The sequence below is a fragment of the Gallinula chloropus genome (genome assembly GCF_964237585.1).
Source record: "Gallinula chloropus genome assembly, chromosome: 3".
NCBI lineage: Eukaryota > Metazoa > Chordata > Aves > Gruiformes > Rallidae > Gallinula > Gallinula chloropus.
In genome coordinates, this window is record NC_140087.1 from 96,618,172 (window position 1) to 96,639,457 (window position 21,286).

Sequence of the window (21,286 nt, forward strand, 5' to 3'; positions counted from 1 at the left end):
TACTCCAGGATTGTATTTATATTTGATATTTATAAGGCTGAGAAATGTGTTTTGCTCAAGGCAGCTATTTTTAGGCCCTGCTTTTGCTTATGAGTGAAAACACAATGCTATTAAATGGGAGGTGAAAAACAAACAAAAAAAAACAGTGAAGAGGTTGTTCAAATAAGTGAAGAGCAAATGCAAGAATAAAGCAGAGCAGAGAGCCTGTGAAGAAAGGAAATAAGAAGGCAGGAATGTGAAATTTGTCTAGGTGAATGAGGGATGGTAGGTAGCAAAGGGGTACTGATAGCAGGATAAAGATTACCATCCTAATGCTTGGTGTGAGTGCTACTGAGGCACAACAGAATTGCAGTAGGTAGTGTACCTCTTCATACTCTTCCAGAGAACAATTTTACCTGAGGCAGCAAGCTGTAGGAAGACTGGCTCCCACAAATCCTGCTCCACTTATGGTGTGTTTGCTCACATGTTTGTGCACGTACACAAACACACACAACCTGACAACATGGCCATGGCCACAAGACCACAGTCTGGCTCCTTATTATGTCTTTAGCTTCTGTGGTCAAGTACAATCAACTTTTGTTCCTCAAGAGTAAAGTCGAAAGAGTTTTTCTTTGGTAGATAAATTTATACACGTGAAATCTTCACTCTCTTTCAGGGAAGCATCTCGTGTAGTGGGCCAGAGGTGGTTTTTGTGGTTTGACCAATTTTTATGTACAAAGAGTTAGAGCTTTGTGCATCTTCTTGGCATGACATTAAAATGCATAGTTGGTTTTGATTTTTTTTTTTTAAATTAACAGGCTTTGGAGTTGTCTTTTTATATGTATCTATAAAAACATATATACATACTTGGTTTATTCATATTCCTTCTTTGTAACCCGTTTTTAACAGTCAGTATGGAGTGTTAAATTGAAAGGACTTTTTGTCAGTGTTAAACTGTTTATTTCAAAAGCAGATGCAAGATTTGCTTTCTGTACATGAAAAATCTCTCCAGTGGACTTCATGTGAAAGTAAAACATGACTCTTACTTCACAAAGTACTCCAGGAGAAGTATAATAAAATGAAGAATTTGTCTCAATTAATATAAAACATAGAAAATTAATTACTAATTAACCCAGCTTTGTTAGACATCTTGTCCCCCAAAGTCTGTACACCAATCAGTACTATAAGGAGATTTCAGTAAATTAGGTCTGTTGAGGTACACTGAGTCTGCCGCCTTTCAAAAGCAAAACACAAAAGAATTATGCTAAACAGAACGCCCTGGATTTGGTAACCACACTGTGCTAAATGTTTGCTGTAGGAGCAGTATTTGCAGCTATTTTCTGTAAAATGAAAAAAAAAACCCAAACAAACCCAGAAGTTGAATTATTTTCCTTCTTGAAACCTTAGCACGATTCTTCGTACTGCCATTAAAAGGCATTATTCTTAGTAAAACTGACAAGGCAGTTACAGCCTTCATCAGTATAGGGTTAATTTGATTTTTGCTTTTATTTTTTGGAAAAAAAAAAGTAGATGTAGTCATTAGAGGTTGCCTTCTAATTGAGCTTTATGGGAATTTTTAGCTAGCCTGAGAATTCCTGCCAATGAGCTTGAACTAAGATTTTAATTGGCTTATCTCAGTTGTGTAGAGGGTGCCTGTCCTCTGATTTTCACTTTGAAGGCAGATAATGTTGAAAGAATAATCAGAGATTTCTCTTTATACTCAGTAAGAAACTAGAAGTGTTGCATTTCCCATACACTGTTTTGCAAACCCTGGAGTAAGATACTAACTTTCCTTGGGATACAGTTAGGATCTGAGGTGAAGAGCAAAGGTAAAATAAGCAATTTTTTTTTTTTTAAGTATTGCATTTGAAAGTGACTGATGCGACATGTGAGTCTTCAGTAGATAAGGTGAAAATGGTAAAATATTTTTTTAAATATTAAGAAAACCTTTTTGCTGTTGAAAAATACAGACTGGTTTCATTTATATACTTACCCTATAAACTGATGCAGCACTCTGGATTCAGTGAGGATCTGCTTTGGGGTGTTTTGGGTGAGGATAACCATAGATGACAACTTCTACAAATGCTTTCCTCATCTTTACCATTGTAGTATGTAGTCTCAATTAGAGAATCGAGAGCTGAGTATCTGTTTGGCAGATTTTTAATGGCTTATGACTGCTCACTAGAGAGGAGGAAGAGAATTTGTCTTACATAGCTAGGTATCAAAATATTAATGTATCAAGTAAACGAATAAACAAGAAGTGTGGTGTTTGTATTTCTTGCATACAGTGTGTTCCGCTCAGTTCTTAACTCGGAAAGCTCCAGATGATTGGAGTTAATGCCCTATGTGAAGTTTTAGCATAAAGTGCCATATGCTGTCCTTAAACCGGGGTCTCTGTTGTCCCTGTAACTGATGGCTGCTGTCACACAAGCTGGTCATCAGGGATACGGTTCCTCCTGGTGCAGCAGCAGCAGCTTGCTCATGACAGCTTCTCCTGCACTGTTGGCAAGTTTACCTGTGGGTGTCCCAGCCCTTCACGCACACGATGATGAGCTGGAAGTGTAGGTGCAAAGTGCCGGACAGGATTTAGAAGATGTAAATGCCCAAAATCTCAATCTTTGTCCCATTAGGCTGATTTTGTGTCACTCCGCGTCCCATGTAAAAGGTTTCTAGATACAGATACTTTCTCCCAACGTTGCAATGTCTCTTGCGGTGGGAGCGGGGTGGCTCGGCCCTGCCGCCTTCCTGGGACGGCGGGTGTCCTGGCTGAGGACACCACCCTGAGCTGTTGCCCCAGAGCCGGGAACCGAGACTGAAGAGAATCAAAACCGGACTGAATGTCTCTCTGCATGTCACATGGAGTAAAATATAACTATTCCAAGACGCGTTCGGGGGATTTTTTTTTAAATACTACGTTAAGACTTCAGTTTAACTTTGGTTTGGAAGCGTCCATTTAAACGGCGCGGTTATCAGACGGGCTGATGGGGCGCGGACCGTGGTTGAAAGCAAACACGTACCGCGACCAGAATCCCTCTCGGGAAGGCGAGCCGGCTGCAGCGGGGTCGGCTCACCTCACCTTACCGAGCCGCGCCCTGCTTCTCGGTGGGGGCGATCCCGGCGGCTCACGACCAGCGTGCCGCCGCTCTACCGCCTCGCCCAGCCGGCTCCTCCGGCGCTAACGAGCGGGCTGAGGCGTGTGTGATGTCACCGCCAGGCGGGCGGTGAGGCCTCCCGCCGCCTGCCCCCCGCCGCCGCGGCCCGGCCCAGCCCGCCGCACCGGCAGGACGGTGAGCGAGCGGTGAAGGAGCTGGGGGCCGAGGAGATAAGGAGGAGGGGGGGAGCCCCCAGAGCGGCGCTCCGGGAGCGGGCGGGCCGGCAGCAGATGTTGCCTGAAGAGCGAAACGGGGCGTTTCTTACAGCTCGGCGCTGGGAGGGCGCCGCCGGCCAGCAGGAGAGCGGGGCGAGCTGCAGAGAGCCGGACGGCTTCGCCGGGCAGTACGCGCCGGCGCTCGCTGAGCGGGGTGTCCCTTCCTCGCCGCCGCCTACGCAGCTGCGCTTCAGAGATGAGGAGGAAGGAGCGCGGGCAGCCCGCTAGCTGCGGCTTGTAGTCGGGACCTGCCGAATGTAGACCTGCCGTGCCTTCGGGGGGGCGGACACGCCACGCTTGCTCTGCTCTGCGGTTGCCTTAAACAGCTCTCCGGGATGGGATTGGGAGAGTCAGGCTAAAAGCGTTCGTTTTCCCGCTGTCTGCTCGAAGGACGCGTCGGCTTGGCTGCTAGAAAGTGATGTTTTCCGGTGGGACTTGAGGAGGCACCACGGACAAGCCTGGTACAAGAAGAGGATACACTGCCTTTCGGATCAAGGTTATTTATAGCTACTGCCAAAAAAAGGAAAGGGCTGTTTTGTTATTCTTACTGTTCCGGAGTTAACTTATTCTCCCCACGCCCCCCCCCAACCCCCTCGCCTAAAGGTTGTCTCCGTGCCTTGGTCCGGACCATACACAGCCACTGTGGATTCTGTCTTTTTAAGCCGCCGCACCATGTTTTATTTATAAAGGAGATGGGACCCTGCAAACCAGTTAAATGGATTACAGTTAAGCCGTCACCCACGGAAGATAATGTGCTGCCTTCTGTAGCGCTTGTTCATTTGGAAGGCTTAATCGGGAGATTTGAGATACAGATTCTGACCTGGAAAAAATAAATGAAGCCTTCCGTGGAGTGTTTGAAATATTTGAGCCGCTGCTGGTTTTTGTTATCCTTTGTTTTTCTGTGACGTTGGAAGATTTCTGTTAGTTTCTTACTGAAGCACTTTATATTTTAGAGGGGAGGGGGGAAAACCAGGTAAAGTTGCATTTAAACTGATGCACTGACTATGAATGACCTCAACCACCTCATAAGTTATGGTGTATATTTTGTATCTATGCATCTTATGCTAAGGGCAAGTTTACTATAATTCTTCAGAGTGCTAGTGTTTTTTAAATGTTTCCCTTGTATCCATGAAAAGGGAGGTCTAGTAGTGTACTTTTGCAAAAAAATTCAGGATGGGGAAGCCACTTAGTAGGCCAGACTGTCTACGTCAGAATCCTCCATGTGTTGGCAAAGGGGAAGAAGATGAAGATCTAAATATTGAGGACTGCTACGTTCCCCAGCGGTCCATCTATGACACTGTGCGGCTGAATGAACAGATCGATTCAGGCTCCAAGGGCAGCCTCTCCTCAAGGCATTTTTCTGACCGGACCTTACCTTACAGTCACAGAACACTGGACATCAGCACTTTGTGCTCCAATGGTGCCCTTACTTCTTCCAGTGTTTTTGAGCTCCGAAGCCGTGAAGCTAACAAGTTGGATGAAAAAATGATCTTTGATGCTCTCAAACTGAACAGCGATATAATTCGGACAGCTGGATTACCCAAAGCAAAGTCTCACACAGAAAAGAAGGAGCATAGGCGATCATGGAGAATGTTTGTTCCACCCAACTTTTCGGATTACACAAATAAAAGTGAATGCTCCTTTAATGAAACTGCTGATATGTCAGATACAGCTAGATCGGGCAAATGCAAATGGGGTACAAATTCTCTTACCTCAGAAGAGGATGATTCTGGTTTATGCAGCCCTCCAGCAGAAAGGGAAGAAAAACAAGACACCCTGTTAGCAGGGGACCAGGTTCAAACACGAAGTTTATCTTCCGCGGAAGATATCCATACGGTTGGGCAGTTTAGACCGTATTTCCCAGCAGTTTGCAGAGAGCAGCAAACCCCCCTGCTTGCAAGCAGTAGTGTCCCTGTCAAAGAAAGCTGCAGATTGGCTTCACATGACATTTTAGCCTCTGGAAAAGTAAAGCAAAGCAATGCACAGCCGTGTGAGAGTGATCAGGAAGAGACGGGAGGGAAATACTCTCAAGGTTTCAAAGAGACAACTCTGTCACATGAAGATCCTCTTCAGAGTAATGGAAGAAGTATTTCCCTCGACAAAAATGAAGTGGAAAAGGCATATGAAGTTCATGAAAAAATTAAAACACGAGTCACAAAAGTAGAGGAGGATTATGTGGATGATGCACACCAACATGTAGATGTATATTATGCAAATGCTGCTGTAAATACTAGTGACTTGGATTTAGCGAAATACGATATTTTATCTGATACAGAGGAATCCAGTTTAACACATACAGGCTCAAATGAAATGGCGCTTTGTGTTCAACATCTTGAATTAGATAGTACTGTAAACTGTCCAAAAGCTATTCCAGGGAGAAGTAACGGCAGTATCTGGACTACCGACATCCAAGAAACCTTGGATACAGTCTGCAACGGCCTATTGTCTAACAAGGTAATTAAAAAAAAAAAAAATCAACATTTGTGTATAGTTGTAATGCAGCCTTAAAGATTCTTCTTTAAATCTTTGTTTAAACTTTGTTGTTGTTTTCACAAAAATATCATTTTAAAAAATTGATTCAGCCGATGCAGTAATTGGTGTCATTTGCCTGGCACACACACGATGTCCAGAACAGGTGGGATGGCCAGTATAGAAAAGGAATTGGGGGCAAATTCTAGGAGGAATGGTTACTTGTAGCCTTGTGAGGCAGGGTTGTTCATGGTCCAGCTGGTGCCTGTTACCTCCGGTGCGGAGTGCCTCCTCCTCCGTGCACCCACGCTGATGATGCTCGTCGTTTGCACACGGTCTGGTCACGGGCGATGCCATCCAAGGGCAGCTGCAACCCCTGTGTGTTCGGTCCCAGCAGCCTTACTCATCAAGGTATAAGCAACAGTATCAGATCCTTGTGGTTTCCAAAGCAGGCAGATTAAAGGCTCACCGCCTCTTCTGAAAGATGCCTTTTGCGTTTGCGTGCCAGAAAGCAGATCTGACGTTACGGTAGTATTTTACAAGCGCAGGATCTTGCAGTGCTTTGTGAGTGGTGGATGAGGTAAGAGAGTAAGAAGTGAAGCTTTGTAATAAGGAGAGGGTGTTTGTCGGGTCTGTAATTTTTTTCTTCCCACTCTGGTTGAAATCTGAGATACTTCAAGCTTTGTTGCTAAGTTGTTCTGGTAAACTTTGGCCTCAGCAATAGTTGTAATTTATTTTAAGCTTCCCTCTGCAAAGAATGCATGTGTTTCTAAAGGGCAGATTATGGAGATCAGTCCTTTCCGTGGTAGGACGTTGCTCTTAATAAAAGATGAGGCTTTATGGCACATAAAAGAAGAATTTGTTGTTGATTCTGCGTGGAAATATTATCCTGCCTCCTCCCTCCCCTACCTACAGTCAAGAAAAACACAAGCATTTTCCTTTTTTGGGGGGGCAGCGCTCACTTAAGTCTTCATGTAACCACAGCCTTACAGTTTTCAGGATTATTTTTTCTCTATGGGAACCAAGTTCTCAGGGGGGCTTACTGTGTTTTACCCCTCGCGTTCAGTGCAGTTGCTCTAGCTGCTGGATTGATTTGTCAAGCTGGTGGAAGCGTGCTCGGTGCAAGAGGGGAGAGCCAGCGGTATGTTCAAAGTGGTCAGGATGCTGAGAAAGGTTGCTTTGAATGCACCGAGTGTACACCAAAACTGTTACTGAATGCTGCCACAGAAATAGAAGGATTTAGGGTCAAAAGTTGAGCATTCTTTAGCATTGTTTATTCATTGGTTATTTTTCACTGGCCTGTGTAATTAATTCAGGGGCGTCGGGCCATTTTCTGATCTCATTGACACTGGTGTCAGTGCAGCCGAATGCAATTGAATACGAATGGAGATTTACATTGCTGTTGCTAATGGTAATAATCTGGCTCTGAAAAGCTTAAATACCTGAAAGAGTAAAATAAAGCAAACAGAAAACTGCTCAAACTACTGTTTGGGTACGGTCAAAGCCCTGGCAATTTGCAAGAGTATCCCTTTGAATGAAAGCCCAGTCTTCTGGGCGTCCACCCGGGATACTGTTTCAGCAGCATCTGTAGTGCCTCCTCCTTGCTTGTTACCATTATATTCTCCTAAAAACCGCCTTACAATACCTCTTCCTTCACTGCTGCTTTAACTTAAAACTTTTACTTTTGTCCTGATTTTTGTTTTAAAGAAAAAAACAAAGCCCAATTGTCTCTCTTGGGGGGTGTGTGTGTTTATTTCAGCATCATTTAACAATGCTTTGCCATTTTTTCCTAGGTTTTGTAGATAGATGATTAGGCAGTTTCTCTGGTTTCTGGCGGGTTTCCCCTCAATTAGGAGGTCCGTCTTATCCCTACCCCGCCCCCCCCCAAAAAAAAAAAAAAACCCACCCCCAAACCCAAACTAAAACCCAACAACAACCCCCCCATAAAACAACAAAACACAACAACTTTCCTCCCTTCTCTCTTTCTCTCCCCCTTTCTTTCCTGTCTAAAACTACTAATGGAAACGTACATCAGGTGCTGATAAGGAATGGTTTCCTTTCTTTGAGGCACCAGTTTTCAGCGACTTTGTTGTTATTATTATTGTTGCATACTGTGATGTAAACACCAGGTGCATTTTATGTCAGAAGATACAATGTTTCATGTGTGTCTTGGATTTCAACCTGCAGGTATTCCAGAAAGAAGAAATTGAACCCCTGCAAGTGAAACAACAGGAGGTAAATTGGTTGGGTCAAGGCCTCATTCAAAGCGCTGCTAAAAGTGCAAACACAGAAAGCCTTGAACATGACCTCGAAGATGTCAACACCCGATGGAAGACTCTTAATAAGAAGGTTATTATTTTGTATACTGTTCTGCTTTTGTTGTGTTCTGCTTTGATTATTTGCTTCCTGACATCTTTCAAAATACAGGAAATTAAATAGTCACTAGGAATTATATCACTAGTGCTACTGTCACTTAGAAGGTTTTGTCAAACTTCTTGTAGGCCTGTCCTGGATTTCTATTCAGGAAAGACTCCTCTAGGACTATGTGTTCCTTCCTTCCTGCTTAAGCAGAGGAGGGAAGTTTCATAACCCCATCAAAGAGGTTGGAGTTGTGACACATTCATGGGAGAGGTAGCTATGTCATTTGTAGCCAGCCACTTTCAAGTAGTGCTCCAATCTCTGTTCGCATGTTCTTTCACTCTTGTATTCGTTCTTGTATACACCATTGTACCCGTGCAGTGCTCAGGGCAGCGATACAGCCCAGCTTTGTGTGACTGGCTGCATGTTGCCTTTATAGCACCTTAGGGACTGTCTTGCTTGAGACATGGAAAGGTACCACTGCTTTGGAAATCTGGCCACAGGTGTTCTTCTGTCCTTGTCCAATAGTAGCTGCTGTTGGAAGATGGAATGGGTGGGAAGTAGAAAAGGTGCTCCTTTTCCTCTGCTGTGTCTTCCTGGAAGAGTGATGCAACAGAACCACAGACACCTCTAGTTCACCTGTTGTCATAGTCTTTCCTATTTCTTTTTTCTTTTGAAGGATTACTGTCCCTTATTAAGACTTATTACTTTGTGTTCTTGGTTCAGTCTTTATTTTCCATGTATAAAGACCGACTGAAACACAAACATCCTGTCAGTATACTTGATAATGTTGTAGCTATACAAAACAGGAATATCTCTTGCAAAGGACTACTAAAGTAGTGTAATATATTGGGAGTCAACCTCTTCTTTTCACAGGGTGTCTGTAGCCCCAAGGTACCAGCTCTAAACTTTGCCATAGTGCTGTTATGAATAGCTATGAAAATGGGAGTATTTATGATATTGCCAGATGTTGTACAGATTCTTGGCTACTTATTTTACAAAAATAAAATGAAAATGTGAGTATGGTGCGATCCTTTATTTTTTTTCAGGTTGCCCAGCGTGCTGCACAATTGCAGGAAGCTCTCCTTCATTGTGGGAGGTTTCAGGATGCCCTTGAATCTCTGCTTAGCTGGCTTATTGATACAGAAGAGCTTGTAGCTAATCAGAAACCACCATCTGCTGAATTCAAAGTTGTGAAGGCCCAAATACAAGAACAGAAAGTAAGTGTAATGGATTCAGAATCTCTCTCCTTTCACTGTATCAATGAGAGTAAATTCTCAGTCTTTGGCAAAGCATAAAATCTGTTCAAGTGTATTATATTACACTGAAGTGTGCTGAGGTGTTTAAAGCGGCCATCTGTTCGATACTCAAGAATCTGTCCAGGGCTGGGAGAAGTGCTCATCTTCTGGGACATAAGACAAAGAGCAACACTGTGCAGTCTGTGCTCTGGTTAGAATTAATACTGTCTGGGAGGGATTGAGGGATTGTTTAAAGTCCATTGGAAAAAGAGGAAGCATAAAATCCAGTGTTTGGCAATTTGGAAAGTAGGAAATAAAAACTAATAAATTTTCATTGTAATAATTCTAAGGTAATGTTGTAGATTATGGATTTAAATACTTGTCTCTTGGTGCTGATTGTGAAATGGCCTGTGCTAATGTAGAACCACTGTCAGTGTTGTCAACTTCCACAAATTTTCATAATGGTTACAGAAAAAAGAACCGCAGAGTAGCTCATGAAGCACACGCTCCATGCAGTTGGATTGTACAGCCTGCTGCCACCCAGAGATGTAATAGAAAGTTATGGTCAATACAGGTTGTCATGGTGGGATGTCTCAGGAGACAAAACAGTAATGTTGCCAAAGGCAACGAGAGAATGGAAGAAAGGAGGATTTTAGACAGAGGTGTGGTTTTATTCTTTGTGTAGGAAGGAGTTAATTTACTGGACTAGATCAGTGAAGTCCGTTGTATCTTTTCATATATATATATATATATATACACACACATGTATAGATCAGAATTATCTTTGTGTTGTCAAATCTGGAAGGGTGTGCAGCCTTTTCGAAACTTAATATAACATTTATCAGGCACTCTAAATAGCTTGTTTCCCTCCACAGAACTTTTTCCTCTAATTGTTGGCTCCTTACACTGCCATACATCTTCACCCCATAGAAACCAAGGAGTTTGGTTGTGTTTGGTAAAAATCTGCTGTTCATAGTGAAACAACTGAGAAATTGAAATGAGCATGTGTTGGGGGGAAGGGTTGGGGTATGTGTGTGTCTCTCTGATTAGCATTATTCATACTTTGATCACAATACAGGCATTGCTTTGGGGTTGGTTTCTTGGGTTGGTTTTTTTTTTTTGCTTTAACAAGTTTTCAAGAAGTCTAGTGCCTTCTGTTTTACACTTGTGTTGTTACAGTGTTTCTTAATAACTTGGTGCCTGATTGCTTTCTCTGTAGCTTCTCCAGAGGTTGCTGGATGACCGCAAGCCTACCGTTGAGGTAATCAAGCGTGAAGGGGAGAAAATTGCAGAGTCAGCAGAACCTGCTGATCGGGTGAAAATCTTGAAACAGTTGAGTTTCCTGGACAGTCGATGGGACACATTGCTCAGTAAAGCTGAAGCAAGGTATTTGAAATTCTTTCATAGATTTGAAATATGTAGACATAGCATGTGATAGATGATTAGAAGCAGCGTGTGGAATTTTATAAGTGCTATCATTCTTGTTATTACATTGCATTGTGCCTTGATGTTGATATAAAAGGTCCTCTGAAGGTGTGTATCTGCTGAATATTCTGTTAGCTCATTAGAATGTGAGTATCTTGGTGTGAGAACCTGTTTTGCATAGGATCAGTTGCAAATTTTACACTTGACGAATAATAATGGTGCTCCTTGGGAACTTAAAAATCACGATGTGCTGCTACAAAGAGGGGGGACTCAACTCTTCTTCCCCCTTTCTGTTTTGTGTCATCCACATAGTAAATTTCTACAGCTTAATAATCCTCATACTGTCAATTGCTGATGTACTTATGCAGGGTGCTGAGCTCCCTTAGCTCTCAAGAAGAAAAAGGACCATCAAAGTATGTAGATACAGTCTGCCAGCACAGAAAAAGCTTTTAAAGACACTGCAGTCCGATGCAAGTTCCAATTAAAAAAAACCAAAACAAAGCCCAACAACATAAAACATACAGTATCTGTGTATATACATTAATAGATTTATGAGTTGTTGTTGGCATATAAAATACCTGGAAAGTTATGAACTGTAAAAGTGTCTTTGAAGAAATTCAGTCGAAAGGGTTGCAGAATGAGTTTTCTGCGTGGGGATTTGAAAGAGTTCAGAGTAAAGAGTGTGCATAACAGGTGACCTGAAAAAGGCATATAATTGAGAACCAGAAAGGACATGGACAGTCGAAGGAATTTAAGGGAACAGTGAAGTTTTACAATTAAGAACAAAGGGATACGTTGGGATTTGGGTGCTTAGAGTAGCATTGAAGTCAAGTACCTGTGTAGTAGCCTCTCTTTAGTTCTTTTAACTCTGAGCCTCTTTTGTTACCTCATAATAATAATACGATTATTTAATTAGTAGAGTCAACCACTAATAGACCATGATTTCCTTCTTTCTGTCTTTCTTTTTCAGGAATCTGACTCATTAGCTAGGGTGAATGTTAATGTCATGTTTAATTTAATATTATTCTCCTAGTCTCGTGATATTTCATTAAATATCAAACTGTGACTTTTCCCCAAGTCATCTGTTAGCTGCAAGCTTGTCTCCATTTTTCTTTAGCTGATCACTAGAAATGAAGAGGAGATTTGAGGATGATTTTTGAAAACGGTAGAATACTTCACTGAGTGTTCTGTGGCAAAGTGTGTCAAGGTCTACCTTGTTTATAAGCTCTTGGAAACATGCTTAGGTATAGCTTTTCTTCTGAAAGGACATCCTATTTGCAAAACAATATTGTGATATTTTTCACCTAGGGCAAACCTCTTAAAAGTCTGCTTGAATGAAATTTGTTAAGGAGTCATTGTAGAACAGACTCTTCCTGTAATCAAGAGCCTTGTCTGAAATGCAATAAATCTGAAACAGAAATGTTTTAGATACTACACTTTCATTTTGGAGGTCACATCTCTGTGCTTTATTAACGTTGTCTCAGTAACTTCATTGAGAGCTTTTATCCAGAACAAGAGAACAAAAAGTAAAGTCAAATAGTTCTATTCACATCACTGAACAAATGTTTAAAGATCTTTTACAACACTGAGGAAGCATGACAAAATGTTCTGGTTCACTAAAGCCTTTCCCTAACTTTAAAATGTGTATAACAGTCAAGGGAGTGTAACTTTATGCTTAAAGACAGCTAGGAACTTGAAAACTATCCTAATTGGGTATAAAACAATATTTTACTGAATTGACTGCTAAATTATTTTTAGGAAAAAGTATATGAATAAAGTGATATTCTATTTGCAAAACTTGTATATTAGCTAAAAGAGTTTCAAACAGCTTTGGAGGTGTTTTTTAAAAAAAATTAAGATTTTATTTTACTTTAATTTTTACCTCAGTTTTCATTGAGTATCATGAGTATATTCTATTTCATTTGATGACTGGTCACTACTACAAGACAGTTATTTCCTTTTTTTTTTCCTCTAAAGGATTCAAGGGACTTAAAAAAAAACCCCCAACACCAAAAAAACCCACCAAAGCCTAAAGTAACTATTGCACACTTACTTCATCACAAAAATTAACCTTTCTCTTGGCGTGTTGATAGGAACCGCCAGCTGGAAGGCATCTCAGTGGTAGCACAGCAGTTCCATGAAGCTCTGGAGCCACTGGTGGAGTGGCTGACGGCCACAGAGAAGAGGCTTGCAAATGCAGAACCCATTGGAACACAGGCCTCCAAACTGCAGCAGCAAATTTCTCAGCATAAAGTAAGAGACAAACCACACACTCCACTTGTATCATTCTTTTTAGGCAGTTCTGTAAGTACAACACCACTGGCAAAGCTGTTGCGGTGTGCCTGTGTTTTACCATACTTACTTTTTTTTTCTGCAATTTGAGTTATATATATTTATGTTGGCAATATGTTCTTTTTTCATTCAGTTTTTATTGAGTTCCATTTACATTTCTTTTATGTTTTTCTGATTTTCTTTTCCATTGTTCTTCATCATTTTAAAAAAAATATAGGCCCTAGAAGATGATGTCCTAGCTCACAATAAGAGGTTACATCAGGCCATTAGCATTGGTCAGTCTCTAAAGACCATGAGCTCCAGGGAAGATAAAGATATGGTGCAGGAAAAGCTAGATTCTTCTCAGGCCCGATACATTGAGATTCAAGAGAAGAGCAACAGCAGGTCTGAACTTCTCCAGCAAGCTTACAGCAATGCTCAGATTTTTGGGGAGGATGAAGTTGAATTGATGAACTGGCTGAATGAAATCCATGATAAACTGAGCAAACTCTCAGTCCAAGATTGCAACACAGAATTGCTTGAGAAGCAACACTCTGAACTACTGGTATTTTGATTTCTGTTCATTTATTATTTAACTCATCTTTTAATTTGATTTATATTTCTATACTTCATTTACTTTTCATTATGATATATTGTTTAAAATGACAATTTTAAAATGCTTATTCCAAATAAATTGTATTAATTTTTATTCCTGTGGTAACACAAATGGCCCTTTCTCTTAGGATCTTCAGGAAGAAATTCTTCTTAGAAAACAAAATGTTGATTTGGCTATACAAAATGGCTTGGAGCTTCTCAAGCAAACAACAGGTGAGAGCTTATGATCAGCATGCTTTTTTCTTGTAAGCGCTTATGAGAAAATTAAGCTGGAACTTGTAAATATTAGCCCATATTTGCTGGTTAAAGCAGTCATAGTTGTTTATTTTAATAAAGCTTTGAGGTCAAGCTAGGTTATTTTTTTGGGCCAATTTTACTATTAATGTAAATGAGCCAAAGTCCTTTTTTGCTATAGAGAATTTGGCCCTTAGTGGAAAATTACTTTAGTGAACCTGCATTCCATTCCTAATAGCAAGTTATGGACATTACTCATAATAGAGGGCTGTTTGGCAGTGGATGCAGTCAATTCCCTGCAGGCATCCACAGATGAACGAGGTATTACACTACCTTTTACTGCAAGAGGAAGGCTTCATCCAGTGGAGCTAATACTGTGGGAAATGTTGCAGTCCAGTTGTACACAATATGTCTGTTCTGTAGATCAACATTTGTCTGGATTTTCCAGTATTTCCAAAGTTCTTGAACTCTTCAAGACACACATGTAGTTGGGGGTGGGTGGGTGTCCTTTTCTGTTCCAAACGCAGGCATTCTGCATAGTCTATAATGAAATTTGAATATATGCTGATAAATTTCAGTAGGCTGTTTATAATTTAGCCTTTTGAGTTGGCTTTCAAATGGGTAGTAATGAGGGTGTCCAGTGATGTCATATTGCTGTGATCGAAAATCTAGTTCATATTTTGCTGACTTTTTTCTTCACGTTTTCAGTAACCATTTTATAATATTTTTTGCCTTTATAAGTATTGTGAATTTAGAGGTAGGTTTTTTTTTTTTTAAATATTATTATTTTAAAGAACATTTGTGTTAAATACTGGATCTAAGTCCTCACTGCCTAATAGTTTAGTAAAGCAGAAGAAAAGCAGCAGGACAGATCATGAGCTGAGGTGAACTTTGTAGCTCTTTGTACTTTAATGACGGTAGGATAATTTGCAACAGTTGAGGACTGACTTTGTCAACTTGTTTGGGTTGTTCTATAAATGAAATACTGAGATTTCTGTAATAAATGGGATTTGGAATTTGGGGTGTGTGTTTTTTTTTGTTGTGGTTGTTTTGTTTTTCTTTTTTGTTTTAAATATTTGTCATCACAGGAAATAACCTCCCTCTGATATTTTAGGTGATGAAGTTATAATAATTCAAGATAAACTGGAAGGCATTAAAGCAAGATACAAAGACATTACAAAACTGAGTTCTGATGTATCCAAGACCTTAGAGCAGGCTCTGCAGCTTGCAGGTCAACTGCATTCAACTCATGAGGAACTCTGCAAGTGGCTTGATGAGGTGGAGGTGGAGTTACTCTCATATGAAACTCAAGTACCAAAGGGTGAAGAATTAAGCCAAGTACAAGAAAGACAAAAAGTAGGTTTTAGAACCTGTGAATTATTTATTGCTGTATGATTCAGCTAGATTCTGTGTTAACTTATGTTTGGCCTGAAGTTATTTTGTGAATAAGTAATTTTGGCATCAGATCATTTGACTAAATGTAATAGTAGCTAGGAATCAAACTCACTTTCCAGAGTCATCTGTTATAGTTACTAACAAAATTGGGCAGAGGTTTATTTTTAGCACAAGTGAAGCACAACATTTCCTTTTTATTCAAGCAGCTACCTAATCCTGGGAAAAGTCTTAAGTTGTCAAACAAAGTTATTTTGGTTCTTCAGTTGTGACCTGGATAAAATCCTGTAAAGTATAAAAAGAGTCAGCATTTAAAATACATGCTATTAGTCTTGTTTAACAATACTTCAAAAGAAAAATTGTAGTATGAACTGGACGGTGTGGGTCATGTTGGGGGAAAGCTCAAAAAAAAGAAGTCACCCAAATTCATCATACTTTGTTTTACCGCGTGCCTGATTTCACTCGCTAGTGATTTACTTCCTTATGGGGTTGCAGGTTGCAAAGAATATGTGTTAGCTTTATTTTCTTTGGTTACTTCATTAGGTACTAATAACTCTTACAAAATTACAACGGATTTCAGTTTGTCATACTGACTGCAGAAATATATTTAAGATACGTTCTGTAGAAAATTCTTCTTGGTGATCACTCACTTTTTGGTCAAACAGCTTATGGTTTGGAAAATCTTATGAAAGTTGACTGCAAATAAGTGTGCTCTAGTTTCCTGGAAAACATTTCAGTTCTAGGCTCAGAGTAGTTGAAAGAATAAAAAAACACATCCAAGCTGTGTGTTGAGCTCGTATGCTGGCATGTTTATTTTAAATGGCCTTTTTCAGGAGTTGAAAAAAGAAGCAAAGAACAACAAAGGCTTGTTGGACACACTGAATGAAGTTGGCAGTGCCTTCCTGGAGCTGGTGCCATGGAGGGCCAGAGAGGGGCTCGACAAGATGATAACAGAGGACAACGAACGCTACAGATTAGTGAGTGACACAATCTCTCAGAAAGTGGATGAGATTGATGCCGCCATCCTGAGATCCCAGCAGGTACTGAAAACTGTTCATTGGGCAGTAACAGTCTTTGGCCACATCTACCTGAACCAAAGGTGTCCTTTAATAATGTTGCCAAAAGTTTGTTGTGCTTGAGCAGCAAAAGGCCTATTTGAATTAAATGGGACCCCACTGTTACGATATGAGTGCCAAAACTCAGCTAATCTGTATGCTGTGGTAGTTGTCTGCCTCTTTGGTGACACACCCAGCAGTCTAGTATCTAAAATTGCTGTAGCTATCGTGTGGCTCCTTCAGAGGGAATTTGCTTAAGTAAGAACTGAACAACCCGTGTCTTTTGTAGATCTTGTGTAAGTACAATATGGTCCAGATCCCTGGCCAAATTTACTGGATGCAATGCTGAAATCACGAGGGTTGCCACACCTTTTAGCATCAGCTGATTGTCTAGTTCCTCTGTACTTTCAGCAATTAAAAGCTGGATCATCTTGTTCACGCTGTGGTGGAGGATTTAAATAACAATTGCATTTATTTATATCCATGCTTTTCTTCTTGGGGCTCAAAAGTTGAGGAATTTAATGTGTGCAGCTTTCTATACATGCACAGAGGTATTTGTATAGGTGCACTTTGGGAACTGGCACTCTTAAATTCATCACTAAATAGTCCCATATTTAAGCTTGCTTATAAATGCATCATGGAAACAGAATTTTACGGTGCCTGCCTACAGTTCAGGCATAAAAATATTAGTGGAGATTTCTGTTTCTGCTAATAGTTCCCATAAACGGGTGTAAGAGGACAAGGAGAAAGCATGCGTGATATTTTCAGTTTGCTGAAAGCTGACTAAAAGAGGCTGGCAATAACTCAGATCTCCTTGCAGCTGAGGTTAAAAATAACTTTGTGTTTCTCTTTAAGGGATTTGCTATGAATATTGTCTTGCCTCGTTAACCAAATCCTCAAAAATAGGGGTGACTTTTGTAGTGAGTAATAAGGTGAGAAAGGAGAGTAGATGCTGGCTCTCCTTCAGCTTTTCTGAATTCTCTGAGTATGTTGCATCCCTTAACACAAGTTCAGCATTTTCAGGTCCAGGCATAAAAAGCCCAGAGGTGCTGCTCCACTTGCTGATGTTGTGAGGACACATTGCACCCCCCATCCTGCATACCCCTAACCTCCGCTTCAGCCCAAATCACATCACCACTATATATTCCTATACAGTATATCCTATGGTAAATAGCAAGTGGCTTAACATGCTTCTAGTGAGGGATAAGCTACTTTCTGTTTAGTTCAGAGAAAGACCATGCACAAATTAAAAAATAAATTTGGAGACGTTAGTGCCCTGTAAGCTTACTCTGTGGCAACTTGCTCAAGTGCCTGTACTATTAAAAAGTTTTGGGTGAAGGACAAAGCCACCAAGAACATGAGGGTTCAGTGGGAGTAGTACGAGGTTTGTGCTAGATGTTACTTTGGCCAAGGTGAGAAATGCATCAACCCAAAAGCGTATTGTTTTATGTTGTGAACAGAAGCTGGAAGCCTTAGTATACTAATGCACTTCCTCTCTTTTAACTGCCTGGGCAAAATGATTGTAAATTCAGCTACCTTTTTCCATCTTCATTTCTCAAGACTGAAGGCACTGGTCAAAGTCTTACCTTGAGTGAAGGAGTGCGATGTGGAAACAGAAGGTCTACTTTTGGCTTTAGTTGTTGCTCTTAGCCTTAGAAAGTGCTTTAGAAAGCATTCACAGAGCAAATCACAATGTCATCATGTTCAGATGTCAGTCATTCCTGGTTAGAAGAAAAAGTACCACAATGAACTATGCTTGGTTAAACCGGGTGGGGATGAAATAAGTGATTTTACAGTGACTCAAGTGAAGTTCAGGGCTCATAAATAACTGTCGTGCATAATGGGAAGGAAACCCATCAACTTTTGGATGCAGAGGGTACCAATTTTGTGCTTTTTATTCCTTAATGTTGTATTTGGACATCACAAATTGGAAATCTTTAGCAAATAGAGTTTAGAGCCCTGTTCTTCCTTAATGATGTGTAACATAGAAGTTTCTCTGCCGTGGGTTGATTTTGTGTATTTGTTGTTTTCTATCAAACACTTGCTCAGTATGGGTATTTGGTATGGGGAAGGCATACTGCAGTTACTTTGTCCATCTAGCACATTCAACTTCTTCAGTCATAAACAGATGGGCTTCTGAAGAGCTTGGTTGAGAACTGTAGTTTCTAAAGCCAGGGTTTAACTACCGCTGCTGCACGCGCTTTTATGCGAATGGTTACAGTACTGGGATTGTTTCAGAACATACCTTTCTATTAGGAGGTCGCAATATTTAGGACAAACCTCACTTTCTGTTACTTTAAATGAGAAATGACATACAGTGAAAAAGAATGTTTGTGCTCCCTTTCATGTAACAAATGAATTAGAAAGGCCGAAAAGATTGACTCATAATGAATGAAATCTCAGAAGCGCTGCTTTTGTTTTTGTGTGACTCATGATTAACCACTAAGACGAGACTGATTTAGTGGCTAAAGTGAACTCCAGCTAGGTTATGGGAGTCAGGCTGCCACAGTCTACCACCACAGAGGCACAGACAAGCGGATTTAAAAGATGAGAGTGTCAGAAAGAGAGTTCTAAGATATTAGCAGCACAGGTTGGAGGTTATGACCTAAAATGTCCTGATGGACTTTCACATTAGCTCAGTCATAGTACTGTTCAGTTAATTCAGTTAATTGCGGTGAGGGATCAGAGTTTAAAACAAATTAATGCAAGAATTAGTTCTTAGTAGTTTCTATGGTGACTCTTTTGTGCATCTCATCATGCCATATAATATTTCTCAATGGCTTAATCTCAACGCAGCCCCCATTGAGTACTGCAACGTGTGTGTACTAAGATATATCTCTATAAACTTGAGATGAAGAGAGAATGTCTGATTTTTTTTTTAATGGTTTTACTTTTCAGAAAAATTAGATTCCCCATGTTTCAGGATCATGTGGTCTCTTTTGCAAATTAGTAAGAAACAGGTCTTTTAATTCCTCGTTACTTTGGTGCTTTGCGGTAATTTCTGAAACATTCAAGTGTTGACTAATGGTAGTCAAAAGTTCATCTTCTAGGAAAAGGACTGCCTGCTCCCAAATGCCCCAGAGAATTTTCACATTTCATCCTAGGTCTAGTTTTGGATGAAATCTTCTCTGAATTCAGTGAGATTTTTCCACTTACTAAATAGAATTGTGGTTATTTTGCCTGTATCATTTAATACCAAAGCTATTAATCTTAAAAGTACAACGTGAAGCAACTATTTCTTGGGATATTTGCAACACTAATGGTAATAATAAACATGGAGATGGAAAAGACTTGTGAATGCAGAATAAAATGAAAATAAACAGTCTAGTTTAAAATCTGAAGTTATAACCTTTTTCATTTACTTATGTCTGTTAGAGAGCTGTAGGCTTTGGAAAAATGTATTTGCTTTTGTTGCTTTGTCATGCTTATGAATTAAGTTTCTTGCATGACAATCCCTCAGAATAATTGTGGGGTTTGCATTTGTATAAAAATGTTAGACAGAAAAAGAGTTGCTGTCTTTCTAACAATTCAAAAATGTGCTTTTTGATCATCTTTAACATTTTTGAAACACTTATTTCATGTCTATAAAACCACTGAACTACTTCATGTCTCCCTTCTTTAGTTTGATCAAGCAGCTGATGCTGAATTTGCCTGGATTGCAGAAACAGAAAAGAAATTGATGTCTCTGGGTGACATTAGGCTTGAGCAAGACCAGACCACGGCTCAGCTACAAGTTCAAAAGGTAAAAGAAATGCATTTTCAACTGTCATGTTAATTATTGGCCTGCACACTCTCCATCTAGAAAATGTACTGGCATAATTTAATTTTCAGTCCATCATAATGCACTTCAAAAATACTTTTTGCTCCGTGTACTTTGTTTTTTTTTCTTCCTGACTGATTTTTATTCTATTTCAAGGCTTTTACCATGGAGATTCTCAGACACAAAGATAATATAGATGAACTTGTTAAATCTGGGGATAGGATTATGAACACGTGCACTGAAGAAGAGAAACAGACCATGAAGGTAAAGTTTCTTAAGTTGCAGCTTCAGTGGTAGATACACAGACAGTAATTTAAGGACTGTAATACTAGAAGAGATGCTGTTGTATATAACTCTACTTCCTTCAGGATGTTCAAAGAGCAAACACTGTGTACTTGCTTCATTGCCTGGTACTAATTTGGAGCCCCATTTATCGTCTTCATCTATGGTAAATAGCATTTTAGCCAATGGACAATTGAGTGAATAGGTATTAGTCATCTAGGGTGGTGTGTGTGTGCAGAATCTGGCTGTTTATCTTCCCCAGTTCTCTTGGGTCAGTCACACTCTGGGCATGTGTGTTTCTGTGCCAGATTCAATGCCTGCGCACCTCAGTGTGCATCTTTACTTTCATTTCAGCTGATTTCAATGTAGCCCTTACTTGCCATCCTGTTGACTAATGCGGGCCATGAAAGGAATCCTTATGCCTTTGTTGATTACGCACACACAGAGCCTGAAGTTGGGGCTGGGTACATGCACAGACACATTTTTTGTGTTGGCATTTAAGAATGGGTTAGTTGTGAGGTTGGGTTGTTTTACTGAATTACAGCGAGGCTGGATATATTGCATAAATTTAGTCCTTCCAATGACCACCCTCCTTGAGCAACAATACTTTGCTAATTGTGCTCTGCTGCAGGGTATCTGAATAAATTTGATTTGCTCTTAAGTGAATTTAAAATAGCTGAAATGTTCTGTCTGTGAAACTGTAGTCATAAGGGAGAGCAGTTTTATGTGAGTCTCTTAAATATTTGTCAAAAATACTGTATGTGGGGTTGGACACAATGATCTCCTGTGGTCCCTTCTAACCCCTACAATTCTGTGATTCTGCAATATCTGTGTGTTAGGC

General features: G+C 40.3%; 1 protein-coding gene across 1 annotated transcript in view; it reads left to right on the forward strand.

Moving 5' to 3' along the window:
* Positions 1-21,286, forward strand: part of DST (dystonin) — a gene marked incomplete at its 5' end in the record, with an annotated part of 301,073 nt that overhangs the window by 225,957 nt on the left and 53,830 nt on the right. Inside the window, 10 exons of the mRNA XM_084262411.1 lie at positions 8,003-8,164; positions 9,223-9,393; positions 10,631-10,797; positions 12,930-13,089; positions 13,346-13,672; positions 13,851-13,935; positions 15,071-15,312; positions 16,182-16,388; positions 20,026-20,145; positions 20,320-20,427. Coding sequence (XP_084118537.1) covers positions 8,003-8,164; positions 9,223-9,393; positions 10,631-10,797; positions 12,930-13,089; positions 13,346-13,672; positions 13,851-13,935; positions 15,071-15,312; positions 16,182-16,388; positions 20,026-20,145; positions 20,320-20,427 — 1,749 coding nt within the window. The remainder of the gene's footprint in view (positions 1-8,002; positions 8,165-9,222; positions 9,394-10,630; positions 10,798-12,929; positions 13,090-13,345; positions 13,673-13,850; positions 13,936-15,070; positions 15,313-16,181; positions 16,389-20,025; positions 20,146-20,319; positions 20,428-21,286) is intronic.